This window comes from Chelonia mydas, chromosome 8, assembly GCF_015237465.2.
Source record: "Chelonia mydas isolate rCheMyd1 chromosome 8, rCheMyd1.pri.v2, whole genome shotgun sequence".
Classification (NCBI taxonomy): Eukaryota; Metazoa; Chordata; order Testudines; family Cheloniidae; genus Chelonia; species Chelonia mydas.
In genome coordinates this window covers 6,339,674-6,366,273 of record NC_057854.1, presented here as the reverse complement: position 1 = coordinate 6,366,273, position 26,600 = coordinate 6,339,674, and the positions used below count along the sequence as shown (strand labels likewise).

Sequence of the window (26,600 nt, the reverse complement as noted above, 5' to 3'; positions counted from 1 at the left end):
ATGCTGAGGAGCAGCTTGGGAGCGCCGCCAACCTGAGGGGAGAAGATGGGCCGGTTTGTTTCTTTTGTTGAAAAGCCTTGGCCTTTAGCCACGCGGAGGGTGGGGGGCCAGCGTTTCATCCGGAGCCGGAGAGACTGCTTCCCTCCTTTGTGTGCGGGAGGGGCCAGGGGCCCTGGAACTACTTTCTTTTTCGTCTGGACTGTTTTATACCCCGGGAAAAGGGTGGACTGTAAGGGGTGCAACCAGAGGCCCAGGCCACAGGACAGCTGCTGCCCAGGGAACGATCTATGAGGTGAGTAGCTGCCTGCCCTGACCCCAAGGGGGGCGACATCAAGACACAACCGTCGACACCGTCCCATTGCAACCCCCCGAAAGAGCTGCTGAAGCAATCCGTGCCATGAGCCAAGGAAAGGCACACGCCGCCACATGGAAAATACTGACATTTCATTGTTTGGGTATCTTCCCCTTCCAGAACTGTATTGTTACAGCCTTTAGCACACAGGTCTGTTTCACACACACACACGCACGCACGCACACACACGCACGGCTCCACACTCCTGGTGCAAAGCTCAGGGGCAGTCTGTGGCACTAGCTAACGCTCCACTTGGTCTCTCCTGAAAGCATTCGCACGCCCAGCGGAAAGTGCTTGCGTGCATCCAATTAGCGAGCGTCAGCTCCCCAGCCACGCCACACTGTGCCGCCGTCTCCTCTCACCCTGATTTACCTGTCTGCGTGGAGCACCGTCAGTGCTCTGGGCACATTAGGGCACGGAGGAGGGGGGAAGGAAAGAGAAGACAGCCAGCGACGGGGCTGGCTTTACACATACCACTACAAACACAACGGGGACTTAGAAAGAAGCCACCCCTAGAGGAGTAACAGATACCCCAAAGTTAGCAGCCTCCGTTCGGCTTCCGCAGCAGGAGCTGGAACCTCTGTGGCAAAAGGACAGCAGCCAAGTCTTAAGATGGAAGCCATGCCCTGTGACGACTGGACAGAGCGCCATCCCTAGCAGAGCGTGGGCCCAGGTGTTCTCTTCCCGGCCACTGTACTCTGAGCAAGTTGTAGGGTGGCACCCAAACACGGTTCAAGTTCTAAGTCAGCGGCGTGTGGATTTACTCCCTGCCACCAGCGCAGACTTTGCTAACGGATGGTTCCTCAGCTAAGACAGGCCCTGGGAGAGTCTCAGGGCTCTGAGCCCTTGGCGAGGGAAGCAGGAGCACACAATTCAGGGGCCCACGTTGTCGTGATGCATCCTATGACCGTCGTGCTTCTCAGAGCCAAGATTTGTAGACTTCAAGGCCAGAAGGTCCCACTGTGGTGGCCTAGTCTGAGCTCCTAGACAGGTGCATCTCTACCTAGTTCTTGAGCCTGCTTCAGCGCTCCCTGAGGCTGGTGTAACTCTAAGGCAGTTGCTCCTGTCACGTCAGTGTAAGCGAAAGGAGAATGGAGCCCACCAGAGCTGCTCCTTCCTGCTGCTATGTACAGTCTCTTTCTAGGCCAACCCACTCGGAGGGCCCTGGGCTCTGTAAGAAATGGGGCTGCAAGGAAAGGCACAGGATGGGGAAGCCGGGGAGTTGTAATTAGTCAGTACTGAGTGAGCAATGACTTCTCCATTGTTCTCGAGAGCCCCGCTAAGTTCCCTTCACTCAGGCCCCCGGGCTTGTGGGGGTTCTAGAAAGACTGTCAGAGGTTTGAGACATCTTCAGGGGATCTTGTCTACCCCTCTCAGAGACTGAGCTATGCAGAGCAGAACAGACTGGTTTCCCCCCAGCCCCGTTGTGCCAACCCAGGCACTGTGCAGACACTCGGCTCTCAGCGAGGATTGACCCTGTCGCAGTTCACATTCTAGACACAGCTTCCCCCCGCCCCACTTGCTCTCAAAGATGGTCGAGCAGAACTGCTTGTTAGTTGTGGTGTCCGTGATCTGGAGCATTTTTGTGCAATGTCTAAAAATCTCTCCTGGGGCCTGAGGTTTATAAAGGAAAGAGGCACAGAAGAGAACGAGAAACTGGAAAGATGAGGAGGAAGAGAAGGGGCAGGGAAGGATGGGAACGATCTTGAATTTCCCACACCCATGGAAACAGGCGGCTCCCAGACACAGAAAAGCCTCATTTCACTGTGAAAATGGTGACCCTTCTTTGGGAAAATGGCCAATTTTCACCTGAAGCAAATTGCCCAGGTTTCTTAGGGGGCTGAACGGGATCTTGTGAGTCTCCAAGCCCTGCCTGCTAGCACACAAATGACAAGATTTCAGCGTTTGCCCAAACTCTCACCAAAGAAACAGCCATTCTCCCAGGTGAATCACGGCCAGGCCGACAGGGGTGGGTCTGCCCAGCCCGGCAGTCAGGTTGCGTGAGAACAAACTCTTTCCACTTGACAAACAGGACAACGGACCCAGAGGCAGCACTGTTCATTGGCGGAGAATTTTCAGAGTTCAGTGGTGTATGGGACCCAGCTGACAAGATGCCTGGTGCTTTGTGTTACCAGTGACTCCAGTGTGAAGTGAGCGTGGGGTTTTCGGAGTGCACAGCTGCTTGTTTGCAGCCATCATGTGTTTTTCCAGGGTCACCGTCCTTTCCACAGCGACGGTGGGGAGGATTAAAGGTTCATGTGGGGAGTAAACAGCAGGAGCAGGTGAGCTCGCAAGGAACAAACGTTCTTTTCCAGGAGGTGTCCTGTAGCTATGAGAGAGCGAGGGGGCGAGTCTAGAGTGCAATGGACAATGCTTTGCAAATGACCGGGAGGCATCAGGGGCTTATTGTACAGAGCGAATCTGATATGACATCAAGGGGCCAGAGTCTTATTTACAAACAGGCTCCCTGACACCACACTGGCAAGAGGAAAGGGGTCTTAAAGGGGGAATAAATTACATTTGTGCCGTCTTTCCGGCCCTTTTGCCCTGCCAGAGCGGTGTAAAGGAGCCCTAATGTAAGAGGACATCTGGCCCTGTGATGGCATATAAACCTTCAGCTTGGTTAACCCAGCCTGAGACCTGTTAGGCCAGTGGGTGGCACCTGGAGTGGTGTTAAGTGTAACTGGAGGTGGGCCTTCATAAGGGAAGGAGCACAGCAGAAAGAAAGGCCAGGGAGGAGACCCAGGAGAGAGGTAGACCCAGGACTGTTCTCTCTTGGGCTAAGGGCAGAGAGGAGGCTAGAGCCAGAACTAGAAGGAGCTGGCCCAGGAGGAAGCCTGGGGCAATAGGACTATTGTCTTGAGCCAGGAGGAAGCAGGAGGCAGTGACAGCAAAGTCTAAGGGGGATTTGGACTGAAGCTTGGAAGACTGCGAAGAGGAGCTGCAGAAGGGGACAGGCACCTGTGGCAGACCCAGAGAAGGGGAGATTCCAGGGAGGGAAGCCCTGGGAGGCAGTGCTCTGAAACAAAAGCAAGAGAGAACTTGGCAGGCCGCGGGCTGAACTCTGGCAAGAAGCCAACAGGAAGGAGGGCATGGGACCTGGAAGAGAAGCCGAGTCTGTCAGGGAAGGCCACCAGGGCCATGGACAAACAAAAGGCGAAGGCTACAGGAGATGGTGATTCTCACTGCAGCAGCCCCAAGGAAGATTCACTATGGAGCTGGGAACCAGAAAGGACCAGCATGGCAGGAGACAAGGGGTCTGGCCAGGGTGAGCCCAGCACAGGGTTCAGGAAAGTACTGGGAGCTTAGCGGGACTAGACAAGCAGCCCCGCTCACAGGAGCAAACTTTCCAGTCACCCTCCATGGGCCCATGTAACCTAGTCATTGGGCACCAGGAGCTCTAGGCACCCCATCTCCTCCCAGAGGTGTTACTGGACCACATGATCCATCTGAAGGCAGGTCTGGGATTTCTGAGACAGGGGCATGCAGCTGTCCATCTTCCCCTCTGCTGCTCCCCAAACTCCTGCTGAAGGCGCTCACTGGTCCAGCTCTGGTTGCCACTGCCAGGTGGTTTCCAGGGACAGGGGGTGCGTGGGCAACCCTATGGAGCTGGAACCATCTGCTCCCAGAAAGCCTGAGCAGTGAGCGCACCAGGGAGAGACAAGCTCTGTCCACCTCTTGCTCACTGTGTTACCTCTCCCCATCCTCACTTGGCCCAGCAGACATTCCCCCCCTGTTTGCCACCTCGGGCACCACTTCGGGTGGCTGCTACGGGCCATCGGGGCCGTTTCTCCAGCTGGGAACAGCAGGCTTGCTGCTTCTTCTGAAGCTGGTGTTGCTTCTTGGCCAGCAGCAGGCACAGTCTTCTGGAAGCCAGTGCCAGCCCTGAGCCTGGGTCACACAGAGCAGCATGTTCCAGCTCCAAGACTCTCAAACTTTCCTTGCGGGGTTGTTCTTGAAGAATACCAGAGAGAGAGACGCCAAGGGGTCGCCTCACCCGCTGCCTGCCTGTGTACACCACAAAGCCACCCGTGGCTGATGCTGGACTCAGCTAGTTGCTGTTTTAAACAGCTCCATCTGAGACGAGCATCCTTCACTTTGGTTCTGGTTAGAGATGGACCCGAGCTGCGAACTTCAGCCCCGGAGCCTGATCCAAACTTCCCCAGAAGCTGAGGTTGTTCAGATGCAGGGCTCCGGTTCAGCTTCACCTGGGCAAACCAGTGCGTGAAACAGGCCTCTCCTTCCTGAACGCACCGGAGAGCCCCTTAGCTTTGCTAGCTTGTTCCCCTTGTAACCACAGCTACTGACTGAGATGTGAAGCCAGGGGCAGCCAGGATACCTCACACCACATGTGTCTAGGTTCTGGGGTGTCTCGTAAGCTCCCCCATGTTCAGAGTCAGGCAGGGGGACACACAGGAGGGTTAAAAGCACATTGAAAAGGTTCCGAGAAATACTGCACTGTCCCCTTAGAGAGAGGCCGTCCCAGGGTTGGAAGTCTGAGGAGCTCCCCTTCTACTGGACAGAGTCCCCATGACAGCAGCTTTGGACCTGTGCAATAAAGGAAGCGCTAAAACGAGGGGTGGAAGAGTCTCTGGTGCCCCTCGCTTGCTTCCTCATCCCAGCAGCCTCCGTTGCCACTTCCCAGAGCGCTACGTGGCGATGAGCGGCACCTCACTGGAGGGGATGGGGAAGGTAGGGGACGAGTCACCATTCAGGACCCTGTACAGCAGCTCTTCCTTCTCCCGGTGCGCCTGCTCCCGCAGCTGGGACTCCTTGTCCAGGGCCTCCCGAACCACCAGGAGCTCGTCAGACAGTTGCCTGCAAAGAAACAGCAGGTGACGAAGCTGAGCTGGTAAGAACCCCGGAGTGAGATGGAGACAGGGATCAGGGCCCTGCCAGCTGTTCTGATCACTGCCAAAGGAGGCCAGGGCAGTGGGGACATGAAATGGGCTTGAAAAGGGGTGGGGTGGATTATAGAGCCAATTAGGTACTGTGCCAGGTCACGGTCTCCCTGACACATACACACACTCTCACCAGAGCCAGATGGGTGCAATGCAAGCCCAAGTTCGTGAATGCACATACACCCCACATATTCACCCGAACCAGACCAGTGCTGTGCAAAGTCATGCACCCACAGGAAGCCTGGCTAGTGCACCTCAGCCCTATCATGCAGCACCCCTACTCTCATAGCTCTTCTCAGCTATCTCCCCCTGACCTGCAGCTTCTGTGCTCGTTTTGATGCCATCATACCTGCTGTTTGTGTCCTGTCCCAGCATCTAGTTATCGGCCTTGCATTCAGAAAACAGCCTCTCTTGAGTGCAATTCATACCTAGCCCAGCGCTCAGCCCCCGTGAGCTCCGACAATGGCAGCAGGTAGGTTGTACTGCACTAGGCTGCAGATGTTACCTTGTCATTGTCAAGTGGTTCTGTGTCCGAACGTGCAGATCCTCATTCTCCTGCTGAAGGGTTTTCACTTTCTCCTCCAGAAGCAGGTTCTTCTCCATCTGTGACATCCCAGAAGGGTTGGGGAAGGGAGGATTCAAAGGAGAGGTCAAGGGTCAGAAGTGATATGGATTTGGCAAAAGACGATCCCCTATGCTGGTTCATGAGGTCCTGCCTAAGGGCCAACGTCAGAACATTGATGGTTACTGACAAAAGTTGCCTCTATGCGAGGTTAGTGATGCATAGCAGCAACCTGCTGTGTATGCCAGCAAACACCCAGCACTGTAGCAGCCTGGTCCAATTAGTGTAGCCCTCCATCTGCTGGCTGCCCTCACTGTGTCTGCGCCCTACATGCTAGCTCGGCTGAGAGGCCAGCCAGGACATAAACCTGCCCACAGGTAGCAGGTAAGCCAGAGGGGAATGCGCCTGGAGAAGGCTGTTTGCATTCAGGTAGGTGGCGCGCTCTCCTGCAGGCTGTGCTTTTCCATCTCTGCCCCTGGAAAGGAGTCCATGGACTTTTTGGAAGAAGAACATCAAACCCACCACTGTTTCCAAGTTCAGCAGCTTCTTGTCCAGGTCATGGATGCGTTCATTCTTCATCTCAATGACAAAATGCAGACTCTCCAGTTCTTGCTCCCAGAACTGGCTGGGGCTCCCATAATCCTAGAAGGGGAGAAAGAAAATGCATGAGTCCCCCACTGACTGGAGAGGTTGGGGACGGGGGCTAATGCATGGTTCTGGTTTGGTTCTTCATTCCAACGGAGGTGAGCCAAAGATGATGACCGTTAGTAGGCATGTGTTCTCAGTCCTGGATTGATAGGATTCTGACCCCCCAAAATGTGCTTACTAGTGCTCATTCAGTGCCTACATGCATGTCTTTACGGCATTTGCATTAGCCACCTGAGTGCAAGGAGCTTGAGCTACCTTCATAATGCACAGAATATGTACCCTTAATTTTCTTATGATCTACTTCCTATCCCTTTGCTTACTTCAACCATACTACAGGTTTACCAGGCACCACGAACACTACCCTCTCCAGATCCAGTGATGGGGAGTTTTCCAGGGAGGCCTCTCTTTGGCTTTTATTTTGGTGACAAAGCATTTATAGCATACAGATGCTTCTATGACTCTGTAAGTTTGAGCTGTCCATTGCCACTACTGTGAATCCAACAGGCTTGCTCGGAGACCCTGGCAAATGATGGTTAAAGAAATACCCTCCCAGGAGGCCACAGTTCGCTTATTTCCTGCACCTGAATATGTTTCTTATAGTCTCTGCTCAAGATCGATTCCTCCACCCGTTTCATTTTCTCCTGGAAGGACTTCAGCTGGGAATTCAACCCGTCAATCACCTCCTAGGGCAGAAGAGAAAGGAAGAGGGATGTGATTATGAGTCCTGTTTTATGACCTCCCCTCCAGCAGGGGCACTGTTCATATAAGGGAAGAAAATGACCTACTGCATTGTACGGAGGTGGCAGGAGTCAAACGGCAAGACATTTCACAATGACTAACGAAGCCCCATGCAGCAATTCCCTAATACAGTATTTAGTGGCAGCAGGGAGCAGTTCCCACTGTAATGCCTTCTGCCATCCTGGCTTCCTTGGTTACAATGGGTCAGTCGGTAACCATGGGAGAGATCTCTTTATAATCAGCACTTCCTGGGTTGCTTGTATAAGAACAGGCTCCCTGACTCTGCCAGTTCTGCTATGAGCCACAGTAAGGCAGTTAGGCAGCTTGTTCGCACCCGTTTCACGGCTGGAGTGTTCAGGCTACAGGCTTGCCTGCCAGCAGAGATGTGCCCCAACCAAAACCTGAGCTCTGAGCGCCCTTAACAACATGGAGACATTCCAAACGCAACCCACCTGTCCCCGGTGTCAGTAGTGGTGTGATGGGGTGTCTGCCCCACACTGGCATGCAAGGGGTTAACAAGCTCTCGGGAGGCTACGCAGGAAGCAGCCAATAGGAGAGGGACTGTGAGCAGGGTCCCTGACTCCCTGCAACTCAAGGAGGGAGGACCGGGTGCCTTGCAGGTGGAGGGAAGCTAGCACCCTGGACAGAGCAGGGCAGGAACAGGGGAGCGCCCGGCTGGCTGCTAGGACTGGCACGTGGAGGGGAGGGCGAAGAAGGTGCTGGGGCTGGAGGGAACTCTGCACTTTTTTGATTGAGCCAGTGAAGGACTATTTTATATTTTGGAACTGAAAGCCCAGGTGGGCATTTCGATTTAAATATCTCTTTGACTGCTGCAAAATGAAGGCACGCTCACTTTGTGAGAGGCCCCTCTGGGCTCAAGTGAGCCGGTCATTCCCACAAACAGCCAGCCTGGGTTACCCAAGGGTGGTGGACTCCGGGCAGCTCGAACAACCTTTGCTTTCTCAATTTGGCTCTCGTGAAAAGTAAGGGGCAGACAGTGCTGTTTTGCCCCAGGGGTAGTTCAGGCAGGTCCCTTGGAAGCTTCCCCCAGTGCCCTCAGACCTGTGCACTGAATCTAGAGAGCTCTGCTCCACAGGGAATTTCTCAGCAAGCCAAAGCAAGGGGGCCAGCACCTGTAAGGAAGACAGGGACCTTTCGTAGGTTTCCCTTAAGAGCATCGTCTCCTGGTTATGGGCCCTCTGGAGTTCTGCAGGGGAAACATAAAATCAGTGTCAAAAGCAGGAGACAGGAAAGCAAGCCCTGCCCAAGCCCCTTACCTGCACAGAATGGCAGTAGATGGCACTGCCACAGGGGGGACCAGAGTTACTCTGGGTTAAGAGTCAGCAGAGGCTTGGGACTGTAAACAGAGGAAATGCAGTTTCTTGGAGCAGCCTTGCAGCTGGGAGCTCCCTGGAGGACTCGCTCAGCTAAAGTCGCAGGGCTACTAGCTGAGTGATTGCCACGCTAAGGAGAGAGGCAATATGCCACCCGTAGCGAAAGGAGAAAGAGAGGGAATGACCCCATCACCATTCACAGCCTTACTGCTGAGACTGGGTGAGCAGATCTCGTGTTGTTGGCTGCAGTGTAAACGCTACCAGCCCACAAGCTCCCTGGGAAGCCTCCTGCTCCGACGGAAGGGGTCTCCTTTTTGAAGAATTTTAGGTTTATTTCAGAGGCACTGGCACTGCAAGCGTAATACCTCAGTGGGGTCAATTTTCCAAACGTTGGGTTGGGTTTCTACAAACGCTCCATGCTGTGTTAATGAACTACAGAGTAATATCTCCTGCCAGCATTTCTCCATGCCCTTCCTAGGGTACCCTCCCTCTTGGCTTGAAGAGGTGCAGACAACAGGACAGTAAGCGAGCACCATCGCAGCTCTGAGAGCATGACAGGTGACAGTACGGTAATCCAGAGGGCATGGTAGGTGATTGCCAATGGGGCCAGTCAAAACATGGGCAGATCTCTTGGACACATAACATCTAATGACAATGCTGAATATTCATTACAGGAGTGATCAGCCTCTGCTCAAGAGAGCCACGGAGGCTGGAGAGGAGAAGAGATGCAAGAACAGCCCTGTGAGAAGTTTAAACCATAGCGGTGGTGGCGTAGAGGGAAGCCAGTGCCTAGCAAAGGAGAGACTCGGGCCTTACCTCGGAGGTTCTCTTCATGCTCTCTCTTCAGTGTGTTGAACTGCTCTGAGAGCTGCTTTTTAAGCTCTAAATCTCTTTCGTTTTCCACCTAGAAACAAAGTGAACAACAAGCCCTAAGTATCCGGGGAATTCAGAGAAATTGAAGTGTACCTGCCTGTGCAGTCTCCTATTTATCTCCTGGGCGGCAGATCCAGTTTCCTGTCGCTATTTTTATGAATTAATTTAACTTTGGTACTTATGACAGTGAGAGGTTAATATCACTGGCAACAATATGTGGGGGAGAGGGGGAGAGCATCACACACAGCTCTGCTAGGACAGCTGACCTGCAACACCCTGGACTTTTCCAGGATTTCCTGGACAACTGCCCTTTTTGCTGAGCTCTGTGGTATCAGTAAAAGGGGGACAAGGAAGAGTGAACCACTGAGCTCAGTTTCACTCACGGCTAAGGCTATGATTTTGGCACGTAAATTTCACAACAGAGTGCCGGGGGAAAAAACAAGTCAGAGAAGGGGGAGAAGTTGGAGAGCGAGCTCACCTTGCAGCAGGTGGGACTAGGCACAGCCTCCTGCTCTGGGCATTGCGAGCTGGGGAATGGGTCACAGCCCCTCTCAGGTTGGGTCTGTCTACCCTGCCATAGGTGGAGCTGGAGGGGCCAAACCTGAATAATGCCGTGACCCCAGTGCACCAAGTCAAATGTGTTTTTACAGCCATTTCTGAGATTTCATGGATTTTATTCAAATTCACGATTTCCGTGACCTTCATGACAAAATTGTAGCCTTACTCATGGCCTTAGGTGTCTAGAGGTGAAATCTGAGGACACTAACCAACCATACGGAGTCTGCTAACCCTGGGGAAGACAGACAAGTGTCTATAACTGGGGGAGCAGGCCAGCTGGCTCTGAATGCGAGATCAGGGCTGAAAGGGGAATGTCAAAGCCTGCTAGCTGACCACCCAAAGGATCTCATGCTGTCTGGTGTCTTTGGAGACCATCAGGTCATCAAGGTCCTGCTGTATACTACTGCCTAGCTCTGAACCTATGATAGTGATGCAGTTCGAATGTCAGTAAGCAGAAGCATGAATGCCCAGGACTGGGGTGACTGTGCTGGGACACTACACAGACACTCCTGGGGTGGTGAAGCCACTTTGATCCAACCTGGATTTTAATGTCTTGGGTCAGTCTCTGGGTCTCTGCCTGGTGGGCTTCCTTCAGCCTCTCCATTTCCTCCTGATGTCCTTGCAGGAGCGTCGCAATCTCACTCTTCTGATCCTCCAGCAGCAGCGCCTTCTTCGTCTCCACATCCTCGTGCAAGGGAGCTGCGGTGACTGCAAATTAAACATAAATGGCTAGACCATGGCCAGCTGGTTTTGCTGACAGGATTAGAATTTCTGGGGCTGTTCTCCACTTGGTCATGTTAGGGGGCTTATTCCTTCACCCACTTACTTCCCTGGTCCTTCTCGCATGAACAGAGAGTAACAATACCCGAAGTCCAAAGGTGCAAACAATTCGATGTTTATTGGGGTGAACTTCCAGCAAGCATGATTCCAGTTTCCTTCCTTAGTGTCCCCCTTCCCAGCTCTGACACCACAGAGGCTTACCCTCTGTGTCCCTGTTCCCATTTCCCCCTTTAGCAAAACATGATTCCAGTGTCCCCACCCGCATTCCCTGTTCCCATTTCCCCCCCCGACACACCCCCACCCACTTCCTGACTGACTGCAGACTATATAGTAAAACTTGAGTTCTGCTTAGCTATACCTTAACCAATCATTTTCCTGAAATTTAACTAACCAATCCTAACATATTGTAACATGATTATTTAACCAATTATATCCCACCACCTTAATTAGTTTACACCCAGCAAAATTAATTATACAGCAGACAGAAACAATCACAAAAGCAGACAGAGATTATACAGACAAATAATAGCAAAGTGGGAACTATAATGACAAAACAATACAGAAGTGAGGATTTCACATCCCAGCTATTGATAAGTGAGTTCTTGCCAGACAGGATGTTATCAAACTAAGTTTCCTTTTACATCTTCTAGGCACTTCCCTTTCTCTGGAGGCAATAGGCATTATCAGGACAGGACTGTATTCCTAACAGCCCAATAGCACCTTATTTCAATGTGACTAGTTTGGGATGTGAGGAGGTGACCGGTCGCTTCCCAGCTTATGGCTGCCTCTGTTGCTTAGCCAAAGGCCTTAGCCTAAGAACAGGGCCTCAGACTGTCACAGTAAGAGAAGGACCTTACACTGGCAGACAGTGATTTTGATTCTTCCTTTTATACCTCTAACTAGCCAAGTGATAAGAATGCATCTAAATTCTTAGAGTACAGGCCTTTACAGATAGGCCTGAATATCTATAACCTAACAGGTCACCAGTTTGAATTGAGGCCTGGTCAACTCATTATCACTTGGGGGTGATTTGGTGGCCCACGTAAAATATGATCTCAGTCTAGTTCCTATTGGACAATTACCCACACTACCCCTGGCACTAATTAGCACCAATGGGCAACGTGTTGGCAGTCTCCACAATGGGGACAAGTATTGAATAGAGACAGGAGACAACCTTGGCCTCTCAGTCCTGGGGATGACCCTTCCAGCTCAGCTATTTCTCCCTGCGCTGTCTCATTTAGGTCTTTGTTTCCTGTCAATCGTTCCCAGTTTCTGCGAGTGCATTCATTGCTCAACGACTCGTTTGAGCAAATCATTTCCAGCCACCGGGTGCTTTGCAAACAGTCTGCTACAGCTGACTGCTAGTCACAATTTGGTGTGTGGGAGTGGTCACATGGTATCGTGTCCACTTCCTGATTGGGTGACTGAAGCTATTTAAACGGGACTTTGACGAATGACAAACACTGCCTGCTGAATAACTCAGCTGGTAGAGAGCACTTATGTCTGAGCTTGTCTGTAGTTCTCTGCCTGAACCAGCCCTTCACATAAGGGCTAGAGTGTGTCAACTCTGAACAGAGCAACAAGACACATACCCATAACGTAATTCATCTCACTAGCATACAGACACCATCCTCTCCAGCTCCATGCAATGTCCTCCTCACTACTGCACCGACTGCTTCCTTAGGGGTGGGATTGTTCGTCTGGTGGGACGTTTTGGCTAGCTAGTGCAGTTTTTGAGCTGGCCATCTGTGGTGTTCGCCTGGTCATACGTATTACTAGACTTCAGTCAATGATTTCTCTGTCCATGAATAAACACCAAGGCAGCTTCCTAGAATTCTACCTGCCCACTTCCCTTGGGCAAGGAGCTTTGTTTTTTTACTTGCTTCCCTTATGAATTCATGACATTTTTAGAATTTGCTCAGATTTTCACGAGCAGTGTTGTCACCCAGGCATTTGAGAGTGACTAATAGGGTCAGTCCATGAAGAGCAGCATGTGGAATTTGCTGTTCATCTTGGAAACTGCTTGTGAATCTCTTTGATTTTCATTCCTGGGCAGCACAGGGAAAACTTACACTGATGCCCTGCCAATACCGAGCCTGCTCCGTGGGTAGAGGGGCTTCTGTGATGGCAGCATTACACTCTTCATCAGCATGAGTTGGACTTTCACCATTAGATCCCCAGCTGATGTAAATCAGCATCACTGACAGGCTAATTTATGCCAGATGAGGATACAGATCTTTATTTCTAGCCTGGCTCTGCATTGTGCGGTTTGTCTCATACAAGTTTGCAATATTTCCACTAGAACAAGGATGCATTTCCAGGAACGTATGCCAAATACTCTGTCAATTTCTAAGGAACCATCCGTGATGAAGTGGGAATCTCCTGTAATATTTTATGATTCCCCTGCATGCCTCAGTTTCTCTGTACTCTGCACTGCTCCCCAGGGGGTGCAAAAGGGTTAAATCTGCTCATGGGGCAGAGAAAGAGACATGAGCTGTTGTGTCACGTATCTGTTTGGGGTGAAATAAATGGGTCTGTCAAGTACTGGCTGAAACCGACCCATATCAATGGAGGGTCCACAAAGACAACGGAAGCCCCAAACACTGAGCAGCTGACATTTATACATGGGAATCTCCTGCAGGTGGAGCCGTGTGAACGCAGCACGTGTCTGCAGGAGGTAGACACTGGATTGAAAGGTTTCAGGTGGCTGGGATAAGAGCTGGCTTTTGGAGGGTCTCGGCAGCTCTCACCTGGGCGTGACACAGGGACATGGAGAGCCAGAGCCAGAAAAGGACACTAGAGGGAAGGCTGGTGTGGCCAGAAGAGATGGTGTTTTAACCTTTATTCCTCTATGCTAATCTCAGGCCTTCCCAGTGCTGGGCTCCATCTGCCTCTGTTCTGAAAAGGCTGCCTGGTGTCTCTTTCAACACTTGCTGAGGTGCACTGGTCCCTGAAGTGTGTCCAAGACTCTGACCAGCGGTCTAGCTCAGTGGGATACGTTGGGCAGAGCTCACGGTGTGACTCAGGAGTGCTGAAGCCCAGAGGCTCAGTTTTGGAGGCACTGCGTGGCCTACCTTAAGGAAGAGTGGGACCCCTTGCAGGTCTGCCACACAGAAGGGGACCCTCCAAGGGGCTGTTTAAAAGCTGGCGTGTAGCACCAATCCTGTGGCTCTGTGACACCATCTCAGGTGGGACTCGTGCCAAGACCCCCAGGGAAACTGGAGTGAGAGAATCCACTCTGATTTAACTCAAGTCAGTAAAGCCCTTTTAGCCCAGTGATCCTCAGACACATCGCCTCCCCATCCGGAGGAGCCTTCTGAACAGACACAGGTGAGATGGCCTGGGCATGGACCAGAATAGAAGACTCCCTAGTCACAGTGCCACTTTGGCCGCATCAGAGTTCACAGTGCTGCAGAAGGTACAGAGTGCATCTGTGCGTGGAACACACTGGCCCATCTGTTTGGACCCTGTCTTAGCTTAATGCTTTTAAAGGGGTAAGGGCATTGAAAAGCCCTGTGAGGGAAAAGATTTACACCTCACCATGATTCTCTGTCTTCAAGGCCGTCAGCTCCTGGGAAACCTGCCCCTTTGGCTGCTGAGCTCTTAGTCGTTTCTGTGGGGAAAATAAGAAGACTGGAGTCATGAAATGCAGGGAGGAAAATGTACTTGCTGAGGTGCATTGGTCCCTGAAGTGTGTCCAAGACTCTGACCAGTGGTCTATCTCAGTGGGACTCGCTGGGCAGAGCTCATGGTGTGACTCAGGAGTGCTGAAGCCCAGAGGCTCAGTTTTGAAAGCACTGCGTGGCCTGCCTTAAGGAAGAGTGGGACCCCTTGGGAAAATGTAAAACCACGTGGGTTTGTGGCAGAGCTGAGACCCAAGGGAATCGTGTCATGGATGATACACCCTGAAATTAGTCCCCCTAAGAGAAGGACATTTTTAAATGGGTCCCTATGAGGTGGAGTTACTTAGCAGGCCCTCTAAATGAAAGAGCTGCCGCAACATTAAGAACCCAGCAGCTCCGCTAGGTCCCGTCCAATCCAGAGCGCTGCTGAAATGTATTCAGCACCTTGTATTTATCCAGGGGTAGTTCAACCTGCAGCCCCAGCCAGCGACCCCAAGCCTCTGTCACACTCCATCCTGTTTAGCCAGCTCTGAATCTGTGCCAGTTCTCCTCCTAGGGAGCTCAGTATCTCTGCTATCTCCATCTTTGGCCTCCAATTTTAGGTTGTTCCATCTCCACTTAGCCCACTCTGCCCTTCTGCCATCTCTCTCTCCTTTGGGTATGATGGAAAGTGACACGTTGGCTGCCCTTATTGCTAACATGGTACAGCACACGAGGGGGGAACGTGTGACCTGGGAGCTCCCATGCAGAGAGGCCCTGCCCCCATTATAGTGGAGATATCCTGTGGCATGTAAAGGGCCATTCTGGTGAGAAATCCCAGCACAGGGAGGCGAGACCGGATCACACGTGCCCGCTCGTTTTCTCTCCCTCCTCACTCCTGGTTACTCACGTTCCCACTTGGCCCTGGATTTCTGTTTGCAGAAGTGCTCCGTAGAGAAGGCATGTACCAGCGAAGGGAGGAGACACCCGCACCCCTCCCTTCACACCCCCTGCCGCACACAAATACACCCCCCCCTCCACACATACAAACACACACACTTCCTGTGCAGCCGCCCAGCCACACGGATAGGCTAGAAGATTTACTGCCCTTCCACCTTTTTTGTGGGGGGCCCTGTCAGTCTCACCAGCAGGCCTTTCTGCTTACCAGGACCCTCCTGGCTCGAGGTCCAAATCTCCACTTTTCCTTAGTATCATTATCAGCTCCACACTCCCTTAAAGGGCGTCTGGGATGGGGGCACTGGACAATGTGATGGACACGTACAAATCTGTCCAGCAACCAGTCCACGTGAGCTAGAGGGCTGGAAACATTTCCCAGGGCTCTTGCTGTGCCCCTCCCTTAACCCCATCTTCATGCCGCTGGTGCATGCCCGGGACCCCGGGCAGCTGACTAGCCAGTCAGAGCCCAGGCTCAGACAGTGGGTGCAGGTCTTTTAGCAACACCCACAAACTTGTAGCTCAGCTGATGCTTTTGACAGCCAGGCTCAGAGCCTAGAAACAGGGCTCTGAGCACGGAGCCTGTGCAGGAATGAAAGATGAAAAACAACTCTAAACCAAAGGCAATTACAGGGATAAAGCCCAGTTCTAACAACGCCTCAGAATATCTGGCACCGGCAAAGCTCTCCCTTTCCCTCCAGCTCAAACAATTACATCATCATCAGAGGAATGCTTTGTTATAGCATCAGCTCCTGCACCCAGCCCCTGTTGAGTGAGTGCAAAGGTCCTGTCACAGTTTCCATCCTAGCCTCCCTGTTTAACAGGATTTATAGAACTCAGATTTAGGAGCTTGCTTAGGAGATACAGTCGCAGCAGGCCATGTTCCAGCCCCGGAGCAGTTTAGTTTAGTTGCATTAATAGCACTGGAAGAAAAAACTAAATTATTTTTAGCAATTGTTCAACTGCCAAAGAGCAGCTCTGCTCCCCCCCCCCAACTCCCCTGCCTCAAAGCCCTGTGCGGATCTGATTGGTGTCAATCAGGAACGGCTCCACTGACACCAGTGGCGTTTACACCCGTGTGGAATGGAATGAAGAGAACTGACCTCCGTGCTCTGGGGCTGTCTTCACTAGAAACGCTGCAGCTGCGGACAATGGGAGAATTCTTCCACTGACCTGGCGCGGTCTACACCCGGGGTTAGGCGGGCTTACCCATGTCACGCAAAGGTGCAGATTTTCACACCCTGCCGTGATGAAGCAGGGTCAGCCTAACTCTGTCGCGTCAAGGAACGTGAAGGAATCCAGCTGGTGCCACTTACGTTTTCTTCCACCGGCTCTGCCGCTCTCAGCCTCAGTTGGACTCCTGAAAATTCACACCCACTGCCCAACGTGTATCTCACACCTTCGCCGACCACCTCTGAACTGGGCCCACGGAGCCTGGCTGAACGGAGGGCAGCACGCGGGCAAGGGTGTGTAACTTAGTGCACATGCCGAAGGGGTCAAAGGAGGCGCAAGTCACACCAGGGGAGGCCCTGTCCACATTCGGGAAATTCGTCCCAGTGTAACCACACTGATGGAGTTACGCCAGTGCACGTTGCCTTGTTATAGACAGCACCTTAGACTGGCTTGTTGTGCTTTCCTGTCCCAGTCTCTAATAGAGCAGACGAATGTGAGTCCAGCCATCTGGGTTCTGTTCCTGACTGACACCAATTTGCTGTGTGAGTTAAGCAAAGCCCTGGGTCAATGTCTCTGCCGCAGCGCCCCTCTCTGAAAAGTGGAGATAGGGAGATTAGGAACCAAGGGTGGTTTTGTAAAGTGCTTTGGGAGTCCTACTATTGCTTGTAGTGAGGCGGCTGTGCCCAGGGCGCCACTTGTAGAGCAGGACCCCGTTGTGCTAGGAGCTGTACATACAGAGAACAGAAATGTCGCCAGTCCCTGCCCCAGCTGAAAGGCAGTCGATACTTGCCTAGCGTTTTTATTATTTTATGTCCCAGAAGCTTCAGACTGACTCCATTTATAGCAAGGGCAATGACAGTTTGAATCAGAAAAGCTGTAAGGAAGTAATCTGTTGTAACAGTGTGTAAATCACCTCTAATTTTTTTAAAATCTGAACCTCATGTCTAACAAACCAACCACCAACAACCGGCCGCCCTCTTATTTAGAGTGAGAGCAGATCGCCCTATGGGCAGCATCTGCATTAAAATTCCGTAGCTTATCTACACCCGTGCACGGTGGAGATGCACATCTGGAAATGAAAGATTCCCAGGGAAGGAGCATGTGCAAAATCAGGAATGAAATATTCCCAACCTGGCACACCTGCTGCTATGCGCAGGAAACAGTTCCCAGAACAGGGCAGGTGCAGACATGTGTAATGCGTGCAGATGCAGATCCCCTCCCACCACAACAGAACATTCAGCTCATGGAAGTCTGAAGAGGGCTTATACCATAGATTTTCAAGGCCAGAAAGGACCATGGTGATCATCTAGTCTGATTTCATAACACAGAGAATCCCACCCGTGATCCCTGCATTGTAAACGGCCTTCCATCATTAATTTGGCATTCACAGACTCCTACTTGGATTAGTGGGTAACCCGTGGGGTTCTCTGCTCCGGGTCCCTCTCTGCATCCCTTGTTTTGACCTTGAGCCCTGCACCCCTGTCCCTGGTTTTTTCATTCTCGGTTCCAGGTATTTAGCTGATTTGCTGGGATCTGTGGCCCAAAAGGACTTGTCGTTGCCCTAGTGGGCTCTGCCCTGGAAATCAAATAGGCTGTGGTGAACTGAACCCAAACTGGCTGCCTGCCTTTCCCTGCAGACAGAAGGGTCCCTACAGATTGAAAGGTGCAGTACACAGAAAACAAAGGCATAACAGTCGCATAGGTAAAGACACCTCAGGGGTGATCTGTGCCCAGCTCCTCCCATGCAGGCAGATTTCAGCGTAGCAGCCGTGTTAGTCTGTATTCGCAAAAAGAAAAGGAGTACTTGTGGCACCTTAGAGACTAACAGACAGAGGTATGCAGACATCACTTACTGAATGGAAACTGACAGCTGTTCAGGACCCAGACCTGGGCAAAACAGGGGCCTTTAACTGACATAGACCTCCCATCTGCACTAGGAACCTGAGAGCCAAGAAAACAAAGCTCTGAAAATTATCTGAATTGTACTGACAATGACTCCATGCCAGAATGGGAGTGAGGAGAGATGGGTTCAAGAATAGAAGACCTGGAAACGGGTCAAGAGTGGTCACAGTACCCTATGTTTTATGAGATCCCTCATGCTCTAGCTACCCTTGCTAGGAGGATTTTGGCCCCAGGCTCTCAGTGTTTATGTGCTGGAAGCACATGGCTTGTTCACTTGGGCCAGGAGGCTCCATGCCACCAAAACATACAGAATGCGAGAAGCAGCCAAGTTTCATCTGAAGCAGCAGCACAAAGCTAAAAAAGCCTGTCCAAAGCCCAAGCTGGTGCCTGCATCCTCCCCAGAACATCCCTAGAAGGACTTTGCAGCAAGCACTCTTATCTCACAGCAACAACTACGGAAAGAGAGAGGAGACAAGGAGAGTCATTTTCTGCTCACTGCCATGCTCTCCTGGAGGGTGCTTGTAGGGGATGGATTAGAGAGGACGCAGGCTGGAAAAGAGACTGAAAACTTAAGCGGGGGGGGGGGGGGATGCCCAGTGCTGCAAAACAGATTAGGGCAGTGCCACCTTTCCTAAAAGCTGCAGGACCTCCCTGAATTCTGAACACTGGGCTGGAATGCTCCAGACCTCCAAGCCACAGCATGTGCAAGAGAGAGATTGAGCGCAGTCCAGAAATATCAAACAACTACAGGGGCTGCTACTTTACAACCTGTGAAGTGTGATAGCCACATTTAGAGAGCGGTGAAAGGAAGGACAGCAGGGTTTTGTGCCTGATTTCCCAGGACAGGGAAAGATCAAAGAGGTTGCTGTCATTGCATCACTGAGTCCCTGGGGGTGGGGAATGAGCGACAGACAAGGAGACAGCCAGGAGCCTGAAAACCCTGAAATAAACTGGGGAGTCTACCTCTTCTCCAAGCAGTAAATTACCCCGAAAGGAGTGATCCTCGTAGGCACAGGGACTGCTCTTTACAGCAGGATCATATGCTCCTACTAGGTCTGGAACAATAAAAGATCACCGAACGCTCTGGCCTGAGAACCACAGTGGACAGCTCTGCTCCTCAAGGACAACGGACCCTTCTACCATCAGAGTAAAGTTTTCCATGCAGGAGGCAGAGCTGTTTCAGGGACCGCTTGGAGCAAACTCGCCCAGGAACAAAGGCCCATCACAAATCTTCCCACCTTCTGACCCCAGCGCCGAGGCATATTTAGTCAACTGGACTCCTCTAAAATAAACACAAAGCTGCACCTACACTTAAAAAAAAAAACCCTCTCAGACAAAACCCTCCCCTGCGCATGCGTCTCTTCCGGCATGGAGCACGACACAGAGAACATGCCACACGTGGCAGATGTTAGCCTCATCACTTAATGCACTATTGGAAGCTGCTCAGATACCACGGCCATGGTGATGTAGGGGAGGGGCACACGAACCTGTACAGAATTCTGTCAGAGGCAAACCAGCGAGCTCCTGTGTCTGTGTGCCGCAGGGGCTGGCAGGAGGGAGCGGCACCTCTGGCCCTGGGAGAGGCATTACAAGGTCAGATCAAGGGGAGGGGCGTGTAATTGCTGCCTGGACCCCAGGTATGTTTGGGAGGCAAGTCATCCCACCTGTTGGTTGGTATCGGCTGCACGCTGTAAAAGCCGGGGTGTTCCCAAGTGCCTCAGTCTCTCCCAGCAGCGATTTGTGAAGCTGCGTGAAAGTTTTGCTGAATTAATCACAGACTTGAAAGCACAGCGACAGAGGCCAACACGCGGGAAACCTGAACCCATGGCAGAGCACCTCAAGGTTCCCCATGGCACCTCTGGCCAGGCTGGCTGCCGTTTGCCACCACAGCGTCCCCTTATGGCTGGCTCTCGAGCTGCAGAGAGAGGACTCGGGGGCTGTAACAAACCATGGGCAAACCTTAAATCGGGCCCCTGACTCCAGGCAAACTTCCCCGATCACAGCTGAGAGCCAGAAATGCCACAACCCGTTCCCAGCCCATACCCCAAAGGAGCAGTCAGGGGAACGATCCTCTCCCAGCCATGCCCTGTGTGGCAACAGCCTTTCGAAGTGTGCAGCAGGGTTCAGATCAGAAAGTGGCACCTGATGAAACCTCAGCAGGGGATGGACCCTTCTCTGTCTAGCTGCCTGCCTTCTGCAGGGGCTGGCCCGCGCCTTCCCAGGAACACACCTCACCTTAAGCCATGGTGAAACAGTGCATCCCCCTGCGCAGGGACACGGCAGTGCAGAGCAGGTGTGTGTGTGCGTGTGTGTGGGGCAGAGATGTATGTGTGTGGCACAGGCAGGGAGGGATCTGACCAGGCCCCTCAGTCCTTACCTAGCCCTGGAACCAGCTGATGTCCTGTAAAGATGGGAGCCCATCAGGCCATATCAGCCCCCAGGGGAAAGGAGGTGGCAGCTCAGCTCCCAGGATTACTCCACTCTCCCCAAAGGCAGCTGCTCTTGGTGGGTTTGCACTTGGCTCCCCTCAATCCCAGGTGCCCTCTTCCCACCCTCATAGAGATGGCTCCCGAGGGCCCACTTCTGCCCTCAGGCAGCAGCAGCAGCTTCCAGGGCTCCTGCCTAAGGGAGACCTAGCAGTCAGGCTCTGCAGAAGCCTGGTGGAGGGGGCACTTGCATGAGCTCCTGGTGCCCTCTTGGGCTTGCGAGGGTCCTGACCACAGAGCAGTTACCTCCCATCCTCAGCATTGGTCAGGCCACCATGGACCCCCACCCCCGCCTAAAAGCAGGAGGGGGCCTGCACAGGCTGCAGAGCGTGCGGGTAAACAAGGCTTCTTCCTCACCGAGAACAGCCGCTCTCCCTGGCACCATGCCTGCCAGCTGCTGCTCCTGATCCTGGTGGCAGAATGGGCTGTTCCAGTCTGGGATTCCCGGACAGAGCCTCTCTTATCCCTGTGCACTTGGATAGTCTTGAGGGGATGGTCGGGCCCATTAGCTAGAGCTGGGCAATGATAGGCAGGCCCCAAAGGCCTTTCCCCTGGCGCAAACCTAACACAGAGACTGATGCCCTATTGCCATTTGGATTCCCCTCCCCGGTGAAAGGAAATGGGAACCTGGGAAATGGAAGAAAAGCTGGTTTGATTTATTCTTCTTTTCTGCTCTTTCTGGCCTGCTGCATTTGTGTCCATCACATCTAGATCTGATCCCCTCTCTCTGACATGACGCTGTACACAGTGATGGGGGTCTATTCTCCCGACTCCGCACAGGAGAGGAGTAACTTCCATGGAATGCAATGGGTGTTGTCTGGAGCGGACTGCGCCTTTGACAGTCCCAGTTGTGGCACCCCCCCAGGAGGTGCGAGTGGCTGGATCTATGCAGGGCAATCTCTGAGCAAGCTGCAGTAAAGGGCTGTTTGTTGGAAGCTCCTGGATTGTGCTGCTGTCCCTGTGTCCAATACCAAACCAGGGAGGTTACACGACTCACGCCCTGCGAGGGGGGAATAGGGCCTGAGGCTTACACTGGGAAGAAAAGTCAGAGTATTCCACATGTGCTAACAATCTCTCTCCATTTCCGTGATAGTCTCTCTCGGAGTATCCCATAGAGACCATTAACTGCTTCACAGGGGCCAGAGTGAGCACATGCCCCTGGCTGCAGTTTCTGGTGGAACGACCGTCCAAATAAATAGCACAGCAGGATGTCCAGCAGCGCAAGCAAGCTGTGTTTCACGAGCCCACTGCTCTAGCAGTGTAAAGAGGCCTTAAAGTGGGTGTCTGTCCCAAGGTGAATTATTTTGCAGCTTGGTCCAAATGCCTTTCACTAGTTTTGGATGAGGAGTGCGGGCCGAAGAAAAGCAAACCACTTTCCCCAACGTCAAAAATTACTGTCATGTTCCGCACCCCCTAGAGGTAACGCCAAGCTGTCTGAAGCTTGGAAACTTGATTCTTAGGTGTCCGTTCAACCTAACTGGGGAGAAGGCTCATAACCAAGCCTCAAAACAAAACCTGGCTGAAAATGAAGAACGTTTTGGATGTGCCTATGGAGCACTGGCACGTTGGCAGAGATACTTGGAGCCTGTGCACTGTTCAGTGAGTATTTGCTGTGTCCCTTTGTTACTCTACTCTACTCCTCACGAACTGAAGAGGCATCAGTCGGCCTTTGACTGAATGACCCCTGCAGTCCTGCAATTGAGCTGCCCTGTGGAGCCAGTGAGTCTTGGTGTGGGTAGAGAGATGCACCCAGGAGCAGTCAATGTGCAGGATCCGTGCCTTAGATTTTAGAGCAAGATTTTTTTCTAAAATTGCATTTTTAATGCATAATGCAATCTTCATGTTGCAGAATGAAATCACCAAAAAACAAGGAATGTGTGTTTAAATCCTGACACTGCTCTTCCTAAAGTCACCAGGAGCTTTGCTCTGTGACTGCTGTTGACGTCAATGGGAGGAAGGTTAGGCCAATAACTTCAATGGGAGCAGATGCTCAGTGCTTCAAGAGCAGTGTTTGCAGAGGCGTGGTCCACTTATACACCATTGTCTATTCATGGCTTTTAACATACTACCATTCGCGCAATTAAATCTGCACCATAAACATACAAACTGAGCTTTGTGGCTGAGTTAACTGTCTTGTTAGCATCTTAATTTCTGACCCTTTCTGATTTTAAGTGAATAAAGAATAAACACCTTGAGAATGGAGTTTGTTTGTAACTCTGAAATGTTCCTAACTCTGAACAAAACGTTATCGTTGTTCTTTCAAGTTTGCAACTGAACATTGACTTAAGCCAGTTTTGAAACTGTACTACGCAGAAGAAAAATGCTGCTTTTAACCATCTTAGTTTAAATGAAACAAGCACAGAACCAGTTTCCTTACCTTGTCAAATCTTTTTTTAATTTTTTCCTTTTTTTTAGTCATTTACGTGGAACACAATACTGTACTGCATTTGCTTTTTTTTTTTCTTCTTTTATCTCTGCTGCTGCCTGATTGTGTATTTCTGATTCCAAATGAGGTGTGTGATTGACCAGTCAGTTCGTAACTCTAGTATTCGTAACTCTGAAGTTCTACTGTGTGTGTGTGTGTGTGTGTGTAGCATTTAATTATAATGTATATAACCCACTGTTGGAATGACGTCAGGCCTGAGCCCTGATCTTTCAAGAAGACCTCTCAGCACCTCTCCTAGTTGGATGTCAGATGAAATGCAGGTTGCATCCTGCTACTTCAAGCAGCGGAGTTTCAGAGCTGATCACATTCCAGTGGTCTTATGGCTACAAGATCCCAGCTGGGTTCTTGCACTTGGCACCTACACAATCACTTTCTTATCTTTTTGCTTTTCTAAGAGACAGAAATAGATGACACGAAGGACTGAGGCCTGCCAATGACCTTCTCCCTGCACTCAGAAGATGTGATACGCCCACTTGATCTGAATAGATGATCCCTGGTTCGTACCCTCGAGAAAGGTGATGACTCCCCAAGGTCATTTCCAACATGGGTCCGGGGAAAAAAATCCTTCCCATCCCCAGTTCTGGCAATCAGGTTTAACCCCATGCAATGGTGAAAGAATCACAGCAATTAAAACATCCACTCCCATTAAAACATCAGAACCACTGGTGTCCAAGGGACTTTTCCCAGCCTGAGAAGTCACTAAACATGAATGGAACCAGGCCTGTAGCATCCAACTTTATTTTTCTCAAATCCTAGCATTGAGGATTCGTCTTCTACTTCCTTGTGACTCTCTGAATTTCCCCCACCTTCAATCCCTTTTATACTCCCCCTTTCAGGCTTTCTGATCTATCCTTGTGCCAGAGGTTTTAAACCAGAAGCGACCATTGTGAGCATTTAGTCTCACCTACTGCTTAACACAAGCCACAGCATTTTACTCAGTGCTTTCTGCATCAAGCCCATACATTCTGGCTGAGCTAGGGATACAATTGAGAAAGGCATCCAATCTTGATTTAAAGATGTGGCCAGCAAAGGCTGTATCCCCTTCCTTGCCCCAGCTAAGTTTATGGTATTTACTGGACATATCGGAATCAAGGGAAAAGTCTCCAAATGACTCCATCTCATGTCAACGAAATGCCCTCTTCTCAATTCCTGGGGCCTTTTGTATGCAGCATTTCTCACCCAGTGTCTCTTTTGCACAGGGAGCCCTCAGAGGCATGGACTGGCCTAGAAGTGTTTGACCTTGTGCATAAGAGATGAGTACATTTCTTTAATATTCAGCTATTCATGTGCATGGGGCTGAAAAAGAATATTCACAGACCTTTGTCTGCAACTCCACTGTGAATTCTCTTGGACATTAGGCGTGTCCTTTTGTTTCCGTTTCCCCTGAGTATCTGTACAAGTGGGTTTTTTTCTGTCTCAGTGTTCCCGGAAGTCTCAGAACTACTCCCTCGTGCAAATATTAATTTGTGCAAAGCTTTGTGCAGCCATCTTGCAATCTCTGTGATTTCCCTCCTCCTTTTAAAATCATCCACGCAGGGTGCACTGCCTGGCTCAGCTGACCAATCACAGGCCCCGAATAACAAATAGCGAATAACTGTAAGCACAAGGGAAACCAATAGTTCACAAACAACCCAGAAACTGACAATGAACACGTGACGTTTCGATCAAATAATGAACACGCTTGTAAAGATCAGTCTGTTGGCAGATAATTCCAGAACTGGAGACAGGCTAAATCCATAGAATAAATAGTTCAGGGAGAGTACTTTGCTTAAATGTAGTTAGCACCCTTAGAATATCAGCTATTGCACTTCCTGCTTAGCAGCTCAGGTAGCAAAGCAAGACAAGGAAGACTCTAACCATCAGATGCTTGAGGGTGAGGTTTGCAGACATCCTGCTCTGGTGTTGTTTCAACCTTCTAGGCTCACGTTATTCTCTCCGATTCCTTCTCCCCGGCTGCCACCCTCCCTGCTGTAGAACAGTTAGTTTCCTTAAATCTTAAAAGCATCTTTCTCTCCCCCCGCCGCGCTCCCCCCAGGAACCAGCGATGGGCAGATGGAAGGAACGCTCTTGTTTAAACTGAAAGGAGAATCAGCCAGATTTTGCTGCCTTTGGTGGAATTCACCCCTTCCCTGGGTACTGCTGCTAACCCTTTCCTGGCAGAGAGAGTTTTGCTGAGAGTCAGGGAGACCCTTCGGACGGGCAGTTTTTTGTTGTGCCTTTGGGATTCACCAGAGTTTACTCATGTTGTGAATAATTATATATACCCGGTACAGTGGAAGGAACCCCTAGTCTCTCTCAAGACCCTCCCCCCCGCACACACATTAGTAGAGAAGGAACTCCTAGACCCTCTTCACCATACACACAACTCTACAATCAACACAGGCCCTGCAGTTTTCAGGAACAACAGCGTCACCCCTTTACAGCCTGGTAGTCTCCCCAGCAGTGGGCCAGCCCCTCTTCTCCTGCTCATGGTTTTGGGGAAGGGGCTTTATCTAAGGCAGGGGGAGAACAGACGCCCAGCCCCCCACCCCACCCCGCCCCCGGGGTCACTAACTGGGGTTCATCAGCGCACGCCATGGGGCCGCATGCTAGAGGGCAGGCAGCCCGGCAGCGAGCTGGGCAAGGGCAGAGCCCTGGGGTTTGCTGGTAAGCTCGGTGCCAGCGGGGCGCTGGCAGGGGGGCACCCCAGCAGGGGCAGGCTCTGGGGGCCGCCATCCTTCCCCGGCGCTGGGATCGCTGTCAAAGCGGAACCCATCACAAACCCAGCTGGGGGAGGGGGTCGCTCGCCGTTACCTTGCTCCTGGCTTGGCAGCGGCCGGTCGTGCTGCATGTGCAGCCCATGGCCGGGCGGTCGGGACCCGCCGCGGGGCGCGGAGCGCTCCGTGCCCGGCGCTGCAGCTGCGAGCCCGCGAGCGCAGCGCGAGCCGTCTGCTTGAACTTCTGCTGGGACCGCCGCGCGCCGTAAATACCCGAGCAGAAGCCCCCCTGCAAAAAACCACATCCCCAGCTGGCAGGGCTGAGCCTGGCGGCATACCAGGCGCCCGCTTGATAACACGTGTTGGCATGGCCAGGGGAGGCTGGAGCCCTCTGCGGAGCCCAGCGCCGCAGGGAACCTGCTCTTCCAAACTGGGGTGGCGGGGCACAGCCACCCGCCTGAGCCCCCAACGTACAGCTGGTCCCCCCGGGCAGCTCCGGGGTCTCAATTCCTCTGTCTCGGGGCCGCACGTGCCCCCCTCCCACCCCCGCTTTTCCTGATCAAACGCGGGGCCACCTGCCCTCTGTCCCTGCGCT

The 26,600-nt window shown here is 52.0% G+C and overlaps 1 protein-coding gene across 2 annotated transcripts; it reads right to left on the bottom strand.

Moving 5' to 3' along the window:
* Positions 1-427: 427 nt before the first annotated feature.
* CCDC69 (coiled-coil domain containing 69) lies at positions 428-26,600 on the bottom strand. 2 transcript variants are annotated; one of them, XM_037907028.2, is made up of 9 exons: positions 26,103-26,600; positions 14,287-14,359; positions 10,505-10,674; positions 9,352-9,439; positions 8,335-8,408; positions 7,045-7,146; positions 6,338-6,457; positions 5,759-5,856; positions 428-5,170 (listed from the first exon to the last, which is right to left on the bottom strand). In XM_037907028.2, the coding sequence occupies exons 1-9, from the start codon at positions 26,148-26,150 to the stop codon at positions 5,002-5,004; spliced, it is 942 nt and encodes a 313-aa protein (XP_037762956.1). In that variant the 5' UTR covers positions 26,151-26,600; the 3' UTR covers positions 428-5,001. The 2 variants fall into 2 exon arrangements, with proteins under 2 accessions (XP_037762956.1, XP_043377202.1); XM_043521267.1 differs by lacking the exon at positions 26,103-26,600 and adding an exon at positions 25,167-25,214.